The sequence below is a fragment of the Pangasianodon hypophthalmus genome, chromosome 18 (genome assembly GCF_027358585.1).
Source record: "Pangasianodon hypophthalmus isolate fPanHyp1 chromosome 18, fPanHyp1.pri, whole genome shotgun sequence".
NCBI classification, from domain to species: Eukaryota; Metazoa; Chordata; class Actinopteri; order Siluriformes; family Pangasiidae; genus Pangasianodon; species Pangasianodon hypophthalmus.
The window spans coordinates 13,103,941-13,123,438 of record NC_069727.1 but is presented as its reverse complement, the minus strand read 5'-3'; the positions used below and the strand labels follow the sequence as shown (position 1 = coordinate 13,123,438).

At 37.0% G+C, this 19,498-nt stretch overlaps 1 protein-coding gene across 1 annotated transcript in view; it reads left to right on the top strand.

Moving 5' to 3' along the window:
• Nucleotides 1-8,308: 8,308 nt before the first annotated feature.
• The window catches only part of LOC113531972 (mucin-2), a 44,504-nt gene continuing 33,314 nt past the window's right edge, over nucleotides 8,309-19,498 (top strand). The window contains exons 1-13 of the mRNA XM_053241609.1: nucleotides 8,309-8,354; nucleotides 8,962-9,187; nucleotides 9,597-9,726; nucleotides 11,250-11,313; nucleotides 13,178-13,297; nucleotides 14,459-14,579; nucleotides 14,696-14,831; nucleotides 15,276-15,347; nucleotides 15,433-15,508; nucleotides 16,984-17,115; nucleotides 17,416-17,565; nucleotides 17,722-17,816; nucleotides 17,901-18,033. Coding sequence (XP_053097584.1) covers nucleotides 8,309-8,354; nucleotides 8,962-9,187; nucleotides 9,597-9,726; nucleotides 11,250-11,313; nucleotides 13,178-13,297; nucleotides 14,459-14,579; nucleotides 14,696-14,831; nucleotides 15,276-15,347; nucleotides 15,433-15,508; nucleotides 16,984-17,115; nucleotides 17,416-17,565; nucleotides 17,722-17,816; nucleotides 17,901-18,033 — 1,501 coding nt within the window. The remainder of the gene's footprint in view (nucleotides 8,355-8,961; nucleotides 9,188-9,596; nucleotides 9,727-11,249; nucleotides 11,314-13,177; nucleotides 13,298-14,458; nucleotides 14,580-14,695; nucleotides 14,832-15,275; nucleotides 15,348-15,432; nucleotides 15,509-16,983; nucleotides 17,116-17,415; nucleotides 17,566-17,721; nucleotides 17,817-17,900; nucleotides 18,034-19,498) is intronic.

Here is a 19,498-nt window from a genome sequence, read left to right as displayed (position 1 = left end):
TTCCTTCCACTGAGGGTCACAGTGGCAGCAGGCTGAGAAGGTCAGCGCAGACTTATCTATCCTTGGCCCCTGATTCCAACTCCTTCTGGGAGATACCCAGATTTTCCTAGGCCAACTGTGAGATCACTACAGCAGGTCTTCAGCCTGCCCTGGGGTCTCTCTCCAGTGGGATGTGCCAGATACAAGCTCTAGAGGAAACCGACCAGGCGGCATCTTTGTAAGTTGCCGGAACCACCTCAGAGGCAGCAGCTCTACTGCATTCGGGGGGCCCCAGATTAGGTCAGGAAAAAACAACCCCATTAAAAATTTGGGGTGCTTTTACATCTAGTAGTCCAGCTGCTGAGTCCAAATCAGTGCAAAATTGATACTTTTTGTTTGCTATTTCATTTGGTTTATTTTCTCACTGCACATATTTAAACAAAACAAAAAGCTGTAAAATATTGGCTTAGGGGGTGTAGGGCTGAAAACCCATGTGTAAACCTCCTTCATTCATTGGTCAGAAATACGGTGATGAAAAAAAAATAAAGTTTTGCCAAGTATGTCAAGAAATCATAAAAATCACCCAAGCACGGAGAATGTGGAGCAGCGCTCAATATAGGCTATTACTAGGTTATTATAGAAATGACTAGTTTAAAACATTTTGTGCATCGCATCCACCATTTATTTTCTCTTTTTTTTGGTCATTCCAAATCTCCAGAACATATCATGTTTCAGCAGTTCTGTTCTTTAGTTCACTTTGTTATTCCCATTGCTTATTTTAGAAGCTTACATTGATATCAAAATGTCACCCACAACCCAAAACATGTTTCATTCACTCACTGTATTTGGGTCACTTTAGGATTGAATCACTTTCACACTGCAAGTAAACGATGCTAGAGTTTGACTTAAACCCTACTGAGACCATCTCAGCGAGAATGTTTTGGTCCACACCAGAGTGTGATTGCTGTGATCTCACCTGCACAAACGAAAAGCACCAAAGAGGAAATTGCACCAGGGCTCGATTCAAGCAGACTAAACACTGCATATATAAAGGTAGCCTTAATTATCCTGCAGCTGGAACATGGATATTAGCAACAGAAAAAACATGCATTTTGGTCAAGGTAAGAATGTTTAAAGTACTTTTTCCACACTTCCATGTTTACAAATACGGAAGCCTAAGTAGTAGCATTTCAAAATGTCCCACTGATGTGTTTGTGAGAATAAAATGGCTTTGTTCTACTGGCCGGGATGAGAGTGAGCATTTTAAGAGGCAGCTAAAAATCACTGGTGGTAAACATTTAAAGTATGAGAGCTCTCAATTTGAATGGACAGCCAGCTTCAGTCAATGCACATCAATTATATTTTTGCAATGTAGTTTCGGCCGTGTAATGCCACTCCCCACCCGGTCCCATAGGGCCCTCTCATAGGGGCCCCTGCATTACACCACTGCAGTAAAAAGAGAACTTTGTCTGCAAACTGAACTCCTGCTTCAACACCACAGACTGGTACAGTGACTGTTGCTGACCCAGTCCTGCTCTCCCTGACTTATCACTTTGTCAATCTCATGCTCTCTTTTTCCATCACTCATGAAGATCCCAACATACTTAAACTTATCCACAGGAGTAAGGTCTCTTCAGCTGAAGGGGGCATCCCAACCTTTTCTGGAAGATAACCATTGCCTCATACTTGAAGGTGCTGAATTTCATCTTAGCTGCTTCACACTTAGGAGCAAAATGTTCGAATGCATCAGAGGTCCACTTCAAACAGAACATCATCATCTGCAAATAACAAGGATGTCACCTATAGTCCCCCATACTGGACACGTCTCCAACCATTGGCTACCTCTTGATATACTGCCCATCAAATTCACAAACAAGAGTGGAGCAAGACACAACCTTGACAGAGTCCAACACTCACCTTAAACGATTTGAACCTAACACCAAGAATGTAGATGCAGCTCTCATTGCACTCATACAGAGACCGGATCACACAAAGTAGCGAACCAGAAAACACATACTTCTGTAATACTTCCCTCAACAAATGTTGATGCACACAATCACAGACCTTCTCTAAACCCACAAACATGATAGAAGTCCTTTTGTAGGTGGGAGTTTAATTCATCCCTCAGTGAAGCTTCTGCCAGATGTTCACAATCCCGGGAAGGCTGTTCAGGGTTTACCATTTAAATATGGCTGGTGCCACATGCAACAAATCCAAGTGCAAACACAAGCAACCTTGTGTTTGAACATAGTGTTATTGACAATCCATGGCTTGCACCAGTTGGCTGTTCTTCCCAAACACCATGCCCCTGCAAGCATTTCCATAATTCCCAACATGAGCATTGAAATCCCCCAGTAGCACTGTGGGGAGCTGCACAAACACCTCCTCTGCATTCTCTAAAAAGGCTGTATACTCAGTACTGCTATTTGGTGCATATGTGCAAACAACAGCGTTTTCCTTCCTGATACACAAAATCTCATTGATGCAACCATCTATCCAATGGGAAAAACCCCATACCTGCTTGAGGCCTGAGAACTCCAGAATAGGAGAGAGACCACCCCCATCAAGAAGTTGGGTACCAGAGACCTTACTTGTGAACATAAGGGTGACTATATCTATCTCATACCTTTACATCTCATCTAAGTTAGTGTCTTTCCCCACCAGGGATGTGACATTCCACATTCCCAAAGCCAGTTTCCATTGCACAGGTCTAGTCTGTATAGGACTGTCCATCACATGCCTGCCACCCAACAGGCATTGAACCTGACCCCCACCCTTCATCTTGCAGGTGGTAAGCCCACAAGATGGCTCCACACTGGGCCACATTTACCCAATGGGCTACAAGGGCTGCAACCCCAGGCCTCAGCCACTAGGGGGCCTCAGAGGCCTCAGCATTCAGGGGATATCTAATTACATTTTGTAACAATTAATTACAGTTTTGACATGTACAGTTTACATATGTGTAGATTTGCTATGCATCTGATATACAGCTGTGCTAATCTTACAAACTAAATTACACTGCATGATATTCTTTACTGGTATTTTTTGCTGATAGATTACGCAGAGCCAACAGCTGGACTGAAGGTGTAATACAGAGCATGCAGACCATGACCAGAGGCTACGTATGTAAGCCTCACTTATTCACAGTAAACCTGTTTGGAATTTGATTATCCCTCTGTAGTTTGGGTGTGGCATTTTCCCCTTTGCCTCCACATATAGTATTGTAATTCACAAATGAGTATTTGGTCCATATTTGTCTCCAAGTTGCGCCCTTCCGGTAGCATTAAGTTCCCAGTGATGTAGCCCTGAGGTTCACTGAAGTACACGAGCCCCTTCACAATGACAAGTTTTCATTCCACAAAGGGGCTTACCAGTATAAAAGTTGTTAAATATATATATATATATATATATATAGATATAGATATATAAAAATATATATTTTTAAATGTCTCTATATAGATATATAAATATATATATATATATATATATATATATATATATATATATATATATATATATATATATATATATTTTAATGTCTCAATCTCATCCTGTATGTATCCGTTTGATATTTTGGACCCAAATTGAAAAAGCATTAACTGATGTCTAATTCAGTCTAGGACCACAAATATAAAAAAGAAAAATATGACTGTTATCCAAAATCCTTTAGCTAACCTTGTATATCACCACATATATATCTCTCTCCATGTCTCCTGTTTTCTCTAAGAATTTTTAGAGAACCGTTATTGAATGGTTGATGGGTACTGCTTCTGAGGATGATTAATCAGTCAGTACAACATGGTACTTATCCACAGGCCTCTTCTGAAAAGAAGTAATCTTAACACCTACATTTTTAAGAATTACTGAGCAATTTCAATCATTTTCTGGGCAAAATCAGTGAGAAGGTGGTATCCACTCAACGAAATAATTATTTCATTTCCAACAGCCTAAATAAAATATCACTTCTTACATAATGTGCTGCTATCTTTACTGACATACAAGCATTTTTCTGTAACATTTAATTGTGTCCTGGAAACCTAATGTTTGGAAAACTAAAATGCTTTGACTGACTGACTCGATAATGTAGTCATATGAGTTTTTTTCTGGCCTGAAATTTGTATTTTGCATTTGTATGATCCTTGTAGGCAACTGCATTGATATTAGCGACTTATTAGGACACAGTTTTAAATGTTGGAGGCCAGGATCCATTGACATTTGTCTGTACAGCAAATACTTAAATGAACAAGCTCCCTATACTGAGCACATTTCGCTATCTGATCATCTTTACAGGGTGCTGGCAGCTACTCTATTCATATTCAAAATAGTTAATATTTACATGCTTTGTCTAGCAAACATTAAAATTTTCATTGCTGCTTTGTGTATGGATGAGGTTGGTTCATTTCTGAATAATCAACCTACCGATGGTTATCAAATGGCCCAATAAGATGCTTCTCTTATTTATGGGGTTTAGTTTATCTCATCTGTGACTTTTTCAGTTTCTGCCTCAGTCTGTGTAGATTATTCCTTGTTTATCCTGCATGTTTGAGCAGTCTTGCATGCCTAAGTCTCAATAAAGCATCAATAAAAAAACTCTAATTACATACTGTTGCCCTTATCCTGTTTCCTTATTTGTCTAACATTATGTTGGTACACTCTGTTCAACAAATACACATGTATCTGCTTTGTAACATCTTGTTAATATTTAATATATTGTGGTTATTGTGGTTTCATACGTTGTGGAGCAATCCCCTACTTTTTGGACTTAAACAAATAACACTATGTTGGTACACTCTGTTCAACAAATACACATGTATCTGCTTTGTAACATCTTGTTAATATTTCATATATTGTGGTTATTGTGGTTTCATAAATTGTGGAGCCCTGTTGGAGTATATATTTATTTTAGACAATAGACTTTGTAATTTGAAATTTGTAATTAATAGGTGGGCCTGTAGATGTTATGTCATAGGAATAGCAAGCATTTCTGACAAAAAAAAAAAAACATATATAGTAAGACTACTTGAAAATACTTACTGTATAATGCCTCCAGAAAGTATTCTTGTGTATACAGTTGCATACATAAATATTTCTAACTTTGGAAGGTCTCATACACAAAATGGTAGATCAGAACAGTAATGCTGTAATGAAGACCAAGAAACTGCTCGTGAAGCTTTGAAATGAAACCATTATGAAGAAAAAAGTGAAGTGAAGTGTAGCCAAGTATGGTGACCCATACTCAGAATTTGTGCTCTGCATTTAACCCATCCAAGTGCACACACAGTAGTGAACACACAGACACACACACTGTGAACACACACCTGGAGCAGTGGGTAACCTTTTTTACTCCAGCGCCCGGGGAGCAGTTGGGGGTTCGGTGCCTTGCTCAAGGGTCTCACCTCAGTTGTGGTATTGAGGGTGGAAGAGAGCGCTGGTCATTCACTCCCCCCACCTACAATCCCTGCCGGTCCTGAGACTCGAACCCACAACCTTCAGGTTCACCTTTGGGTTACAAGGCCGAGACTCTAACCATTAGGCCATGACTACCCCCAAAAAAAGATGGGGAAAGTTATTAAAACTTCAGCAAAGCTTTGAAGCAGTGAGAAATCCATTACAACAAAGTTGGAAAATTATGGCACAACCCAGACACTAACAAGATCAGGCCAAACTAAATGCTTAGGCATGAAGGGTAATTGTCAGAGAAGTGTCCAGCTACAGAGCTCTATGGGAGTGTGTTCAGTAGAAAGCCACTTCTGAGAAAGGCCATGTTTAAAATGCAGGAGTTTTGCAAAAAGATTTTGTGGTCTGGTGAGACTAAAACTGAGCCGTCTGGTCTAAAGCCAAAACATAATGCTTGGCACAAACCACATACAGCCCAACTCCCAGATAACACTATTCCTTTGATCAAGCATGTGGGTGGTAGCAACATGGTTGCTTTTCAGCAGGAGGAATTGGAAAACTTGAAGGATGGATGAAGCCAAAATATAAGCAAATTGTTGAGGAGAACCTGTTCCAGTCAGCCATATCTCTGTATTAAAGTTGAAAATATATGCTCCAACAGGACAATGAGGCAAAGCATAGAGCAAAAACAAAGGACATGTCATAAAAAAAGTTTGTGTTTTGGAATGGCCAAGTCAAAGGCAAGTAAAAGCCAAGATTAAATTGAATTGCATGACTAGAAAATTGCTGTCCACCAACATTCTTCATCTAATTTGAAAAAAAAATGCATTGAGGAATGGGAGAAAATGCCAAAATCAAAATATGCAAAGCTCCTAGAGACACGTCTGAGACAGCTCAAATCTGTTTTTGCTGCACCAATCAGCCATAACAATAAAACTACTGACAGGTAAAGTGAATAACATTGATTATCTTGTTACTGTGACACCTGTCAAGGTGTGAGATATATTAGGCAGCAAGTGAACAGTCAGTTCTCGAAGTTGATGTGCTGGAAAAAGGAAAAATGGGCAAGCGTAAGGATCTGAGCGACTTTGACAAGAGCCAAATTGTGGTGACTAGATGACTTGGCCATATATATATATGAAACATTTTGATGCTGTCTGTTGTAGATGGGCTTGTATGAGATGCCACAAAAAGTCACTTCCATCCATTCATTTGTCACACAGTGCTAGTTCCTGTTCCTTCATCTTTAACCCCTTCAGACTCTGCGTCCATTGGAATGGACATCACGTGTTTTTTTGTTTAAACCAATAAAATTGTATGCTTTTATAATATGAATAATGCCTGGTCACTGATTGGCCCCTGATCAACCAATCACAATGAAGACATGACCCCAACTTAATCTGAGAGAGCTTCAGGCATCACATTAGACAGACGTGGCTCACCGCCTAGACAGGAGGAGGAGTAATCACCTTTTTTACCTGTTATATACTAATTTATGGTCATGGTAGCCTCATCAACTTGCACCTATTATAATATTAATAGTATCATGTGATAATATTCAAAGTTAATTTGAAGATCTTTCAGAGTTGTACAACACAGGATTTTTTAAAAGTGTAATGTCCATTACAATGGACATCAGGTCTTGAAAGATATCAGCAGAAACCTCATGACTTAGTATCAGTGTGCCAGGTTGTGAAATTTGTGCAAGCATTTCAGAGCTAAAAATTCTAATGTTAATGTTTTATGAATATTAATGTTAATTAATTATTAATATTATTAATATTATTATATTTTCAGAGTATGAGGGCACGGTGGCTTAGTGGTTAGCACAGTTGCCTAGCACCTCCAGGGTTGGGGGTTCGCCCTGTATGCATGGAGTTTGCATGTTCTCCCCATGCTTCGGGGGTTTCCTCCAGTTACTCCGGTTTCCTCCTCTATTCCAAAGACATGCGTTATAGGCTGATTGGCACTTCCAAATTGTCCGTAGTGTGTGAATGGGTGTGTAAGTGTGTGTGAGATTGTGCCCTGCGATGGGTTGGCACCCCATCCAGGGTGTCCCCTGCCTTGTGCCCCAAGATTCCTGGGACAGGCTCTAGGCTACCCCGCGACCCTGTATAGGATAAGCAGCACAGAGGACGGATAGATGGATGGATAGATGGATGGATATTTTAGAGTATAAAGTGACATTCCTTCCAAAAAGTGGACCCTGAGAATGTTGTTATAGTTGTTATAGTTGGTCTGAGTACAGGCAGGATGCAGAGAGGGCAAAGATCTCAAAAAAAGACATCCTAGATCTCCTGCAATTCAAATGAACGTGCCCCAGTGTCTGGTGAGAGTGCCAAAGCCAGTAATGCTACCAGCAAGTACACATAAACACACCCACAAATGCGCACAGACACATACACACATACTCAGACTCACACACTGCAAGGAACAAAAAGAATCAAACAAGTTTTTTGAGACTTCGTCTTATCATACAACAACCATTTTTCTACATTCTTATTGCATTATTCATTGTTACAGTATATGTTCTTTTCAAAATCTTTAAGACTAGTTCACATACTGTATATGTTTAAACTCTAGTTCACAAGTATGGTCAAAGTATGACAGTTCCTACCAAAGGTTTCTTGAAATTTTACTTTTTTTTTCTTTTTAACTTGAAATTATACGTTTTTGTACTTGAAATTTTACAATTTAAATTAATTAATACAGTGCATTTTTTTTGGGATTTTACTTATAAAAAGAATTTAAAAGGTATTTAAAGAAAATCTAAGATGTCCATTGAATTCCAAGGGGAAGAGGTTAAATGCTTAATCATAAATTAATTTCCTCATTCTATTCAAATTAGGGAAAAGGGTCTGGTTATAAAAGGCATGGCAGGAAGGAGTCCTTCACACTCTTAATTCATGTTTGGTAGTTACAGTGTTCAAACATGGCTCAGCACAGGGTACTATTAGGGATTTTAGTGTTTATCACAGGTAAGTGCTTTTGAATGGATTAATTTTTAAATTGTGATTTATAACTACAGTGTGGAGGCTTTGTGGCACATTGTGTCATGAACAATAAAATTAAAATATTATTTTAATATAGCACTTTAAATGCTGATTAATTTTTTTTCTCCCAGGTCAGTTTGGTCCTATCTCAACCCAAAGCCCAAGTAAGTAGTTGGTCTTGGACCTAAATACATATGTTGGAAAACACTATCAGCATCTCAGATAAGCAGGGTCTGATTAGCTAATAGTCCCCAGATTTAGGACAAAGCATGGCGAGTCAGCTTGCTGCTACTGAGATGCCCGTAGCTGGACTAACTCCCAGAGATATGCGCAGATTTTTACAATTTTCAGTCACAGACTGAAAACAATTTACATGTGCCATTCAAAATCTCCAAGCAACTTTAGCACTTTATAAATCACATTCTTTTTAATTTTCTTTTATTTTATTCCAAAGTAATATATTTTTATTTTAATTATACTTTTAATCTTGATCCTATTTTAATCAACTTTAATTATTTAATTCTTTGTGAAACCCTCTGAATTGAGTTGTGATAATGAAATATGCTTGTCTTCCTTTCTCTATTTTTTTTAGATGTGTGCAAGACCTTTGGCAGCGGGATCATAGAGACTTTCAATAAGACCATGTTCCATGTGAAATCTACATGTCCTGTAAAACTGACACAATTTTCTCATGCGGAAGTCGACTGTTTTATCTCTGTGCAGCGTGATCCAAATGGCTTCATGAAGAGAGTCGAGATTGTGGTGAATAAAGTTGTTTCCATTATTCAGGATGGCATATTCACTGTGGAAGGAAAAAGGTATCTCACATGACACCTGGAATAAACACAAGAATGAGATATTAATTCATCTCTACTTTCTCAGCATGAATGAATGTTAATCATTACCCTATTACTTTTTTATCTTTAATTTGTTCAATTAGAAATGAGTCACTATTGCACTTGAGAACTTTCCTTGATGATTAAAATCACATACTTTGCTACTGTATTTAATTATTCTACCAGGTTACAGGAAAATTAAACTTTTATATGTTTATCCTAATGTTTTATCACCTTCTGGTATGCAAATATTAAACTTATTTATCCTCAAACATCTTTAGATTCCATGACATACTTTTCATTATGCCGTAGTAAAGCATTAACTGATACAATCATTGTGTGATCACTACAAAATGATCCTTACTGATGTTTTAATGACATTCTTTTCCAGAGTCTCTTTGCCCTATGACCACACCTATCAGAGGGTGTACACATTTGGCATTTACACCAGGCTTACAAGCAAACTTCTGCCTCTATCTGTCACATGGTACAGTTTACCTGAGGGTGTCACTTCACTTTGGGTTAGTACAGAAAAAATGTTTCTAGTGTCTCTATACAACCTCAATTAGAAATTATTATTCATTTAGTGTATGGGTGAAAGATAAATAAGTCCAAATAGGGAATTTGATCTTTAAAAGTGTTTTAAATAAAAGAACTAAAAAATTTCAAGTAGATTTCAAAATAAAATTTTTCCTTATATGATTTTTGACAACAGTTATACAATGGGCAGATTTTGCTTTTGGAAATAATATAATTGAATATTAAACATCATATACATAGTATAATATAAAATAATATAAAGCATTTCTTGGTGTATATATATATATATATATATATATATATATATATATATATATATATATATATATATATATATATATAAGTAGAGTTCAAATATTTCAAGACAAAAAAATAATAATTTAAAGATTCCATTTCTAATGCCACTGAAAGAAGCCCTGCCTACGTCTACATTTATAATCTACTCTACTTATTGAAAAACAGTATTACTGTGAGTATTATAATAATCGTAATTATAAAATCATAAAAAGAAAATTATATAAATTATATACACCCACCCTCCACTTTATTAGGAACACCTGCACATTCATGCAATTATCTAAACAACCAATCATGTGGCAGTTGTAATCGTATGTAATTCCCAGGAGATCAGCAGTTACTGAAATACTCAAACCAGCCCATCTGGTACCAATATCCATGCCACGATCAAAGTCACAGAGATCACACTTTTTCTTATTCTGATGTTTGATATGAACATTAACTGAATCTCTTGACCTGTATCTGCATGATTTTTTTGCATTGCGCTGCTGCTACATGATTGGCTGATTAGATAAATGCATGAATGTACAGGTGTTCCTAATAAAGTGGACGGTAAGTATAAATATACAAATTACATAAATTATCCAAACTTTTAAGAATTTTAAGTTTACAATTGGAAATGATTATCACCTTGATTACTAGGACCATCCAAATCAATCTCTGTCTGATCACATGAGCTAAAAATGTAATTTCTTTCCTAGATGTCTGGATGCTCTTACATTGGGGAAATAATCACTGATTCATTCAGTCTGTTTTGTTCTTTTGGCTATTTTTCCTTGCTATTAATGTCTTTTATTAGGCTATTTAAACATTTCATATTTAACGTTTGTCTGATAGAGCAGGAGCATTCGGGCATTCTGACAGCCAGTATCTGATAACTATGCTATTTCTGTTTTTACCACAGTGTACAATAATCCAAAACTTGATTAAATCATGGGAGAAGAACACTTAGATAGCAAGGTTTTAGACATCTTTAAGTAGAACATTGCTTTTGTTAAACAATCTCCTTACCTGATGTGATCTTTGCATGAAGATACCAAGGTTAGAAAATAACCAAAAAAAAAAAAAGATTTACACATTGTTTTTTTTGTCGTTTTTTTTTTGTCTGTGTTCCAGTTTTTAATTGCAGTGATGGATTTTTACAGATCATCCGCACAAATATAATTTTGGAGTAAGCTTTGTTTTCATGTTTCAATATTCGTTATAGGTGCAACTGGACCTGGCCTTAGTGGATGGGATGAAAGGGATGTGTGGGAGACTAAATAGTTCAGGTTAGTGTCAAGATTCAACAGGAACAGTAGGAACAAATCCATTTTGCTTTATAAAAAATGTGGTTAATTATGTCTCTTTTATGAGCTTAATTTTTATTGAGGTTTATGTCATACCACCAATTGTTTTTTTTTTTGTTGTTTTTTTTTTCAGAAAATAGAGCACAGCTTCTTAGTAACAATATCATCCGAGAAGAAAAATGCGTGACTGAAGATTCCATAAATGCAAATAATGATAATGTAAGGGTTCTAAAAACACTCCTGCTTCAGACAGCCAAACTATTCTAGAAACTAATCCTTAAATTGTATCGACCAGAAACTAGTTGATGTCTCAGAAATTGGGTATACAAAGAGCTAAATGAATTTTACTTGCAACATGACATGAATAAAGGCATTTTTACTGTCTCTTTCTATAAACTAGAAATGAAGTGAAAATTGTTCCACTCAAGTTGGTTTCCTCAGTAGTTTGCATGGTTTATCAGCATTGTGACTGGTTTAATATATATATATATATATATATATATATATATATATATATATATATATATATATATATATATATATATATATATATATATGTATATACAGTTAAATCCGGAAGTATTTGGACAATGACAGAGTTTTTGTGATTTTGCCTTTATATACCACCACAATGGATTTGAAATTTGGCTGAATGTGAGCAGAGAGTATAGCCCTATACACCTCAGAATTCATCCTGCTACTTCTTTCAGCAGTCACGTCAACAATAAACACCAGTGAGCCCGTTCCATTGGCAGCCATACATGCCCATGCCATAACACTCCCTCCACCATGTTTGACACATGATGTGGTATACTTTGAATCATGAGCTGTTCCTTTCTTTCACCATACTTTTCTCTTCCCATCATTCTGGTACAAGTTAATCTTGGTTTCATCAGTCCAAAGAATCTTATTCCAGAACATGGGAAGCTTTTTTAGATGTTTAGAAGTTTAATCTGGCTTTCCTGTTCTTGAATGTTACCAGCGGTTTGCACCTTGTTGTAAACCCTCTGTATTTACATTCATGAAGGTGTCTCTTGATTGTAGATTTTGACAATGATACGCCTACCTTCTCCAGAGTATCCTGAGGTGTATAGGGCTATACTCTCTGCTCACATTCAGCCAAATGCTACAAAACTGATAGGACGCCGCGTCACAGGGCAGGTGGATAATGACCCTAAACATACTGCGAAAGCAACTCAAGACTTTTTGAAGGCAAAGAAATGGAATATTCTTTAATGGCCAAGTCAGTCGCCTGATCTCAACCCAATAGAGCTGAAGACAAGACTGAAGGCGGAAAGACCCACAAACAAGCAGCAGCTGAAGGCCTGGCAAAGCATCTCCAGGGAGGAAACTCAGAATTTTAGTTTTGAGAACATGGTTTTGAGAGTCATTGACTGCAAAGGATCCAAGTATTAAAATTATGGTTATATTTACAATTGTCACTTTGTCCAAATACCTTTGAGCCCCTGAAAATGGAGGTACTTTGCTGAAAATGGCTGTAATTCCTAAATGGTAAATGCAATCAGTTGCATGCAGGAATAACTAAAACATTTCTGTTTTGTTTTCCAGATTTGTAAGAAGTTTAAATCTGAAGCCAGAGAGTGCCTGGACATACCGAATTTTCAAGATCTCTGTGAGCAAAACATGTATAACGTACATGAGTTTGTAAAGTGCTCTTTCTATGAGGAGTTCCTTCGCCCCTGCGATATTCCACCCTTCCTGCGATCAAATTTGCGAAAAATAACTTCATGTGGTAAGTGAATTTTTTTTTTACACAGCATGTCATTTAGAGGGCCACCTTATTCTCAAATTATATTACAAATAATAAATTTGAAATTCTCTGCAGAGGAACATCGCTGTCCTGGAGATTTAAAATTTAAGGATCAAGGTGCTGCTTTTCCTCCCACCTGCTCCAACCCCCAACTTCAGACAGAATTCAGTACCAGCACTTGTCTTCCTCCAGATGGTGTGTATTTTTAGTTGACAGTGCTGCAGTGAAAATTATAACCATCAATATTTAAAGTGTGCTTTATTATTATGTACAGTGGTGGTCTAATAGTAGCATAAGCAAACAAATGTCGGCTCACAGTGTCGGGTAACAAGTTCTGCATCTTGTTGAATCTTGTTTGCAGATTAAAATTCAATGTTTTCTTTAGGCTTGTGCAATATTGATTTTTTCCTACTTGCACAAAAATCACAATTTAATTGTTCAGACATGATAGCCTGAAGAAGACAGGAAAATGAGCATTTCACATGTAAGGAGAGTAGGGAAGTGTGTAATATCAGTTGTGCAGCTGTGCAGTTGGGAACAATTTTTAGGAGATTCTCCAGTAATGTGCAGTAAACAGCAAAAAAAAAAAAAGCCACTGTAAATTTGTAATCTACATTACATGTCCAACATTTTCATTTTTGGTGCTGCTTTGTTTAACGATGTGATGACTGGTGCATGAGAGCAAAAAAAAAAAAAAAAAAAAAAAAAAAAAAAAAGCAAAAAACATGATATTAAATCACTTGAAAACTAAATGAAAACTAACAGAGCTGTTTTTGACCAGGCAAAAAAACTTTTGGAGACATCCTTAATGAATATAGTTAACTAATGTTAACTATATACTTATATAATGTTTGCTAAGTCAAGCATACATTGGTAGATTTTATTCCATATTAATTAACTCATAACATTCTCCATTTACCCTGACAGAAAGCAAGGGAATCCCGCAAGTCCAGTGAAAAGTATGTGAGACTAGGAAGTGGGCAGGGAGTCCATACTGGGGAAAGTGGGCAGTAGTGGTTTCAGTTACTATCATAATTTGCTACTCCTTGCATATCATACTCTGATGGTAAATTCCAGAGATCCTATGCAAAATTCATAAAACTTGGCAGGTCTGGTAATGTAATATAATCTAAATAAATGTCACCGGACACCATTGTAGTGTAAGACTGTGTAAGGATGAATTTAATTATCTTGTTTTGTTCTAATTTAATTCTTATTCTTTTCTTGCTCACAGTTTGAGGTATATATTCTTGACCTACCATCAAATGATAGCCAGCCTTGTCATTTATACTTGTCATTTACACTTGTCATTTATCTCACACTCTCTTTTACTCTCTCTCTGCTTCTTTCTCTCAGGTTTGGTCCTGAACGATCGAGCTGAAGGCTACCTCACTGTTAAGGTGGAGGACTGTCCTTGTGTGCACAGGGGAAGAACTTATGCCCCAGGGCAAAGGCGAAGCTCAAAGTGCCAAACTTGGTGAGAACCTTCTCTAATGTTCTTCTCGTATGGTCTGTTTGGATCTCCTCTCTTGAGATGCTGTTTATAGTGCTTTATCCTATCATGGTATGCCTTTGCCTCTATTTTTGTATTAGTGAATGCACCAAAGGAAAATGGATCTGTTCAGCTAACACTTGTCCGACTCAGTGTGTCATTGAAGGCTGGTTTGTCACTACCTTTGATGGTAAACAATATTCTCTGCCTGGAAAATGTACCTATGTGGCTGCAAGGGTAAGTTAAAGAAAAAATATCTATCCATCCATCCATCCATCCATCCTTACCCAACACTTTAGTCAGAACACCTGCACACCTACACCTTCATGCAATTGTCTAATCAGCCAATCATGTGGCAGCAGTGCAATGCATTCAATCATGCAGATATGGGCCAGAAGCTTTGGGTAATCTTCACAACAATCATCAGATTGGGGAAAAATGACGATCTCAGTGATTTTTGACTGTGGCATATTTTTTTTTAAATGCACAACAGTCTCCAGAGTTTGTGTGTGTGTGTATACACCCAAACACATGTATTTGTGTGTATATATATATATATATATATATATATATATATATATATATATATATATATATATATATATATATATATGTAATGTGTAGTAATGCTAATTATAATTAGAATAGATAAGATAGATAATACACCATGTCTTTTCACAGGGACTCAACTGGACTGTGACCATCACGTCTTCTGTTATGCGAATAGATGAACTGTACCTTGATGTGTTTCAGGTGTGTTTTCTGCTATATGAACGTGCTGATGTTCTTGTCAGATCTTTTTTCAAAGTGTGATGACTGTGTTTGTCTCTTTATTTAGGAACGATACAACTTCTCGTTAAACAGTGTGAAACTAGGGAAAAATGATATCACTGTCACAGATCTGTCACAGACCGGTAGGTTTTCTACAAAGCAAAATGAATATAATTTGGATCTTATGGAGTTGGTAAATCCTGTCTTCAGAGGTTGGTAGAGCAGCCAAAAACATTTCTCAAGTAAAGCCACTCTCAACTCCAACTAACCGTAAAAGTAATAAAGTGTGCAGTGAAAAGTTGTGTGTTAGTAGTTACATAAGCTCAGGTTTTAATTTCAGAATCTGCAGTCATGAGGATCATAATAACATGTGTATGGTGATGAATGGCAATCATCTGTAAATTACCAGGCACATACAAGGCACAGCTGATTTACATTTGGTGATGCCCAATAAACTCCATAAAAGGCAAAGCTCACAAAGCTGAAATAACATGCAAAAGGCAAAAACAGACTTTCTCAGATGTAGAAGTGAAGGTCTCTGTGACTAACCTTTATGCCAATTAAAAATACTATTTAACAGTGTAGCAGCACCTGAAAGGGCAAAATCTGGAGCCAAATTACAGAAAAGGTGAATTAGATATGAATAAATTGAGGTAAAAATAAAATGGTTTGAATTGAAAACTATAATATAAATATATAGGCTACTAAAATTAGATAATCTACGGTAATCATGGATACCAAGCACACCACTCAGGAAAACTGCTATGTTAAGTTGTTTTTATTCAAAGGAAAGTGTTTTAAAGACTCCCTCGTTTCCTCCCCAGTACCTTGAAAAGAAAAGCTAAAGGGCATGTGTTCGCAGGAAGGGAATAGTCCGCAGCACACTAGAAGTATACAGCACACTGCAGTTTTAAACATACCAGATCAACAGATACCAGATTTTTATTTTAAAAAATATATATTTTATATTTATCAAACAAAGTTTACAATATTTACTCTTCTTATGTGTAAATTTACACAGACCCTGGAGCATGAGTAGGATATGAATGTTTTTCCAAAATGATGGGATTTTTCATGATATAAAATTTCTTGTGGACATGCTTGTATGATTGCTTTCTCAATAAATCCTCTCATATCCAATATGATAATTGAGGCCCATTGATTTGAAAGGTGATGTTTTTGTAAGCTGAAATGTCCATATTATTTGGTGCATAAACTTAAAAGCATATTATATACTGTAGTTATTATTCTGGTGACAATCTGGTGTAAAACTACTTTTTCAGGGTTGTCAAGCATAAACTGATTACATCAGATTGATCGAACACCAGAGTCATGTAGAACACCATTTTATCATGACTTTAGATGTGAGCCTGTGATAGCTAATGGAAAGCCACATCAACTAATAATCTATAGTGATCAAATTTAAAAAACAAGAAAAAGTCTAATTGGAAAAGCATTATATTTATAACTAAATATAATGCAGCACAAGTACATTTCTGTCTTCACAAATTTACCCAAGAGAGAGTACTTAAGCAAATACAGTAATAGAGCAAATAGAGTAATAGAGTAAATACAGGCTGTTGCCTGTCTCATACATGTAAAACATTTTCTGTTTCAGAGCATGTCACAGTCTTCTGGCAGTCTTCGATGTTTGTTAAGATCCAGACATCTTTTGGAATGAAGATGCAAGTCCAAGTTTCTCCCGAAGTTCAAATGTACTTGTATTTGCCACAAAGTGTTACGACCACAGGTATCCCTGTTTGTTGTGCAGAGTATATACACTATATGGCCAATGGCTAGGCCCCTCAGTTCCAGTGAAGGGAAATTGTAATGCTACAGCATACAAAGACTTTCTAGAAAATCATTTGCCTCCAACTTTGTGGCAAATGTTTGGGGAAAGCCCACATAGGGGTCATGATTAGGCATCCACATACTTTTTTGGATATATACACATATCTTTTGGATATATAGTGTATATCAATCACAGCCACTGTTTGTTGGCAACATTGTGCAATTTATGCGTGTTTGTATGTACATTTCATCATTACAGGTCTTTGTGGATCATATAACCACAACACCGAAGATGATTTCACTACAAGCAGTGGTATTGTGGAAAACTCAGCTCAGCCTTTTGCTCTATCGTGGACAATGGGGGACTGCACCCCAAATAACCCCCATGTATGCATCAACACTGACAATGGTACGGCTGTTAGTTTATCATATTAAAAAAAAGGTGTTACAAGTAAAACATATATTATTTAGTAGTATTGATTTTATTGACATTTCCTTCTTGTGTTTTCTTGATGTTATTTTTTTTACTGATAACACTGTGTTTTGGTATCTTTTTTCTATGTAGAGAGATTTGCTAAAGATAAGTGCAGCCGGCTGACAAACACAAGTGGTGTGTTTGCCCAGTGCCATGACTATGTGCCTGTTAACACTTACTTTGATGTAAGAAACAAATCATAGTTAAATTTTGCTTGATAATTTGATGAACAATTGTAGCAATTCTAAATGTATAATTTAAATCTACAGGCCTGCATTCAGAGAACCTGCCAGGCTACTTCTGGCTTAGAGGAGCGTGTGTGTGTTGGCCTGGGAAACTATGCTAAAGCCTGCGCCAGTCAGGGCATCGAGATTGGTGACTGGAGAACAGAAACAGCCTGCAGTGAGTCTAGGTTAATAACTAAAAAGGGGCACAATGTTCAAGATTTTAAAACACCAACTACAGCATAATCTGCTGAACTACTATATAGTAACCATATTATATAATTAGATTGGCATTTATCTGATCATGTAATACAATTTTAAGGTTTTTAAAGGGTATCACTGGGAAAGACGGCACACAGCTTGAACATCCCTTTCCAAAACCAATGGGCATTAATGTAGAGCTGGTTCCCCCTTTACTGCTACAACAGCCATCACTCTTCTGAGAAGTCTTTCCAGTAGATTTTGGAATGTGGCTGTGAAGAGTTGTGCACATCTAGCTACAAGAGCATTAGTAAGGTCAGGCACTGATATCAGGCAAGGAGACCCGGGTTGCAGTTGGCACTCCAATTCATCTGAAAGGTATTAAGTGGGGTTGAGGTCGACTCTGTGCAGGTCACTCAAGTTCTTCCACATCAACCTTGGCAAGCCATATCTTTATTGACCTCACTTTGTGCCAAGGGACATTATCATACTGGGACTGTTTGGGCTTGTTAGTTTCACTGAAGGGAAAATTTTATGCTACAGCATACAAATATATTATAAACATTTGTATTCTTCCAGCTTTGTGGCAACAGTTTGGGGAAGGCCCACATACGGGTGTGATGGTCAGGTGTCCACATACTGTTGGCCATATAGTGTATCTTAAAGTAAAAATGGTTCTGTACATTGTAGATAGGTGTACCCTGTCTGCATTTAAAATTTGTTTGCCATATCATATGTTTGCAGAAAGATTTAATTCCTTGTTTATTTGCTTTAAAACAAAGTCTTGGCAGCCACGGACAGTATATAAATCGGCTTAAAAAAACACTCCCCGTAGACTTGATTTTTGCACCCTCAACTTTTTTTTTTTCAAAAACTAGTACAATATGATGTAAAACTGGCAATGAAATTGAATAAAATGAATTGATGCACTGATGCATTATCAGTAATTGCCAAACTAGTGTACTCACATCTGGAAGCCTTTCTGCACAATTTCCACTTTTCACTGTTCCATGCTCGCAAACAGCTTGCATGCGAACAAGGCACCTTGCACTTTTAACGAACATGCTCAGCTCACTGATACGGCTCTGCATGCTCAGGTTGGGCCTCCTTATGCTTTCTATTAAAGATACTGTTTCAATGCCATAGACAGCGTCAAAATAAGTCACTTAAACCTCTGATCAGGTTTACTAAGGAAAGTAATTTACATTTATTTTCACTTGTTATTCCAAAGTCAAAATGACCTGAGAATAATCTCTGTAGTAGGTTTTAAAATGAGATTCATGGCCATTAGAGAAACCAAGGTGAATACATGAAGTTTAATGTTGAAAAATATAATTTTAGCCAATTAAAGAAGGGTGGCATAGTGGCACAGTGGATAGCATTGCTGCCCCACAGCCTGTGTTGGTGTGTGTTGGGGTCACGATGGGGTCACATCCCAGGGT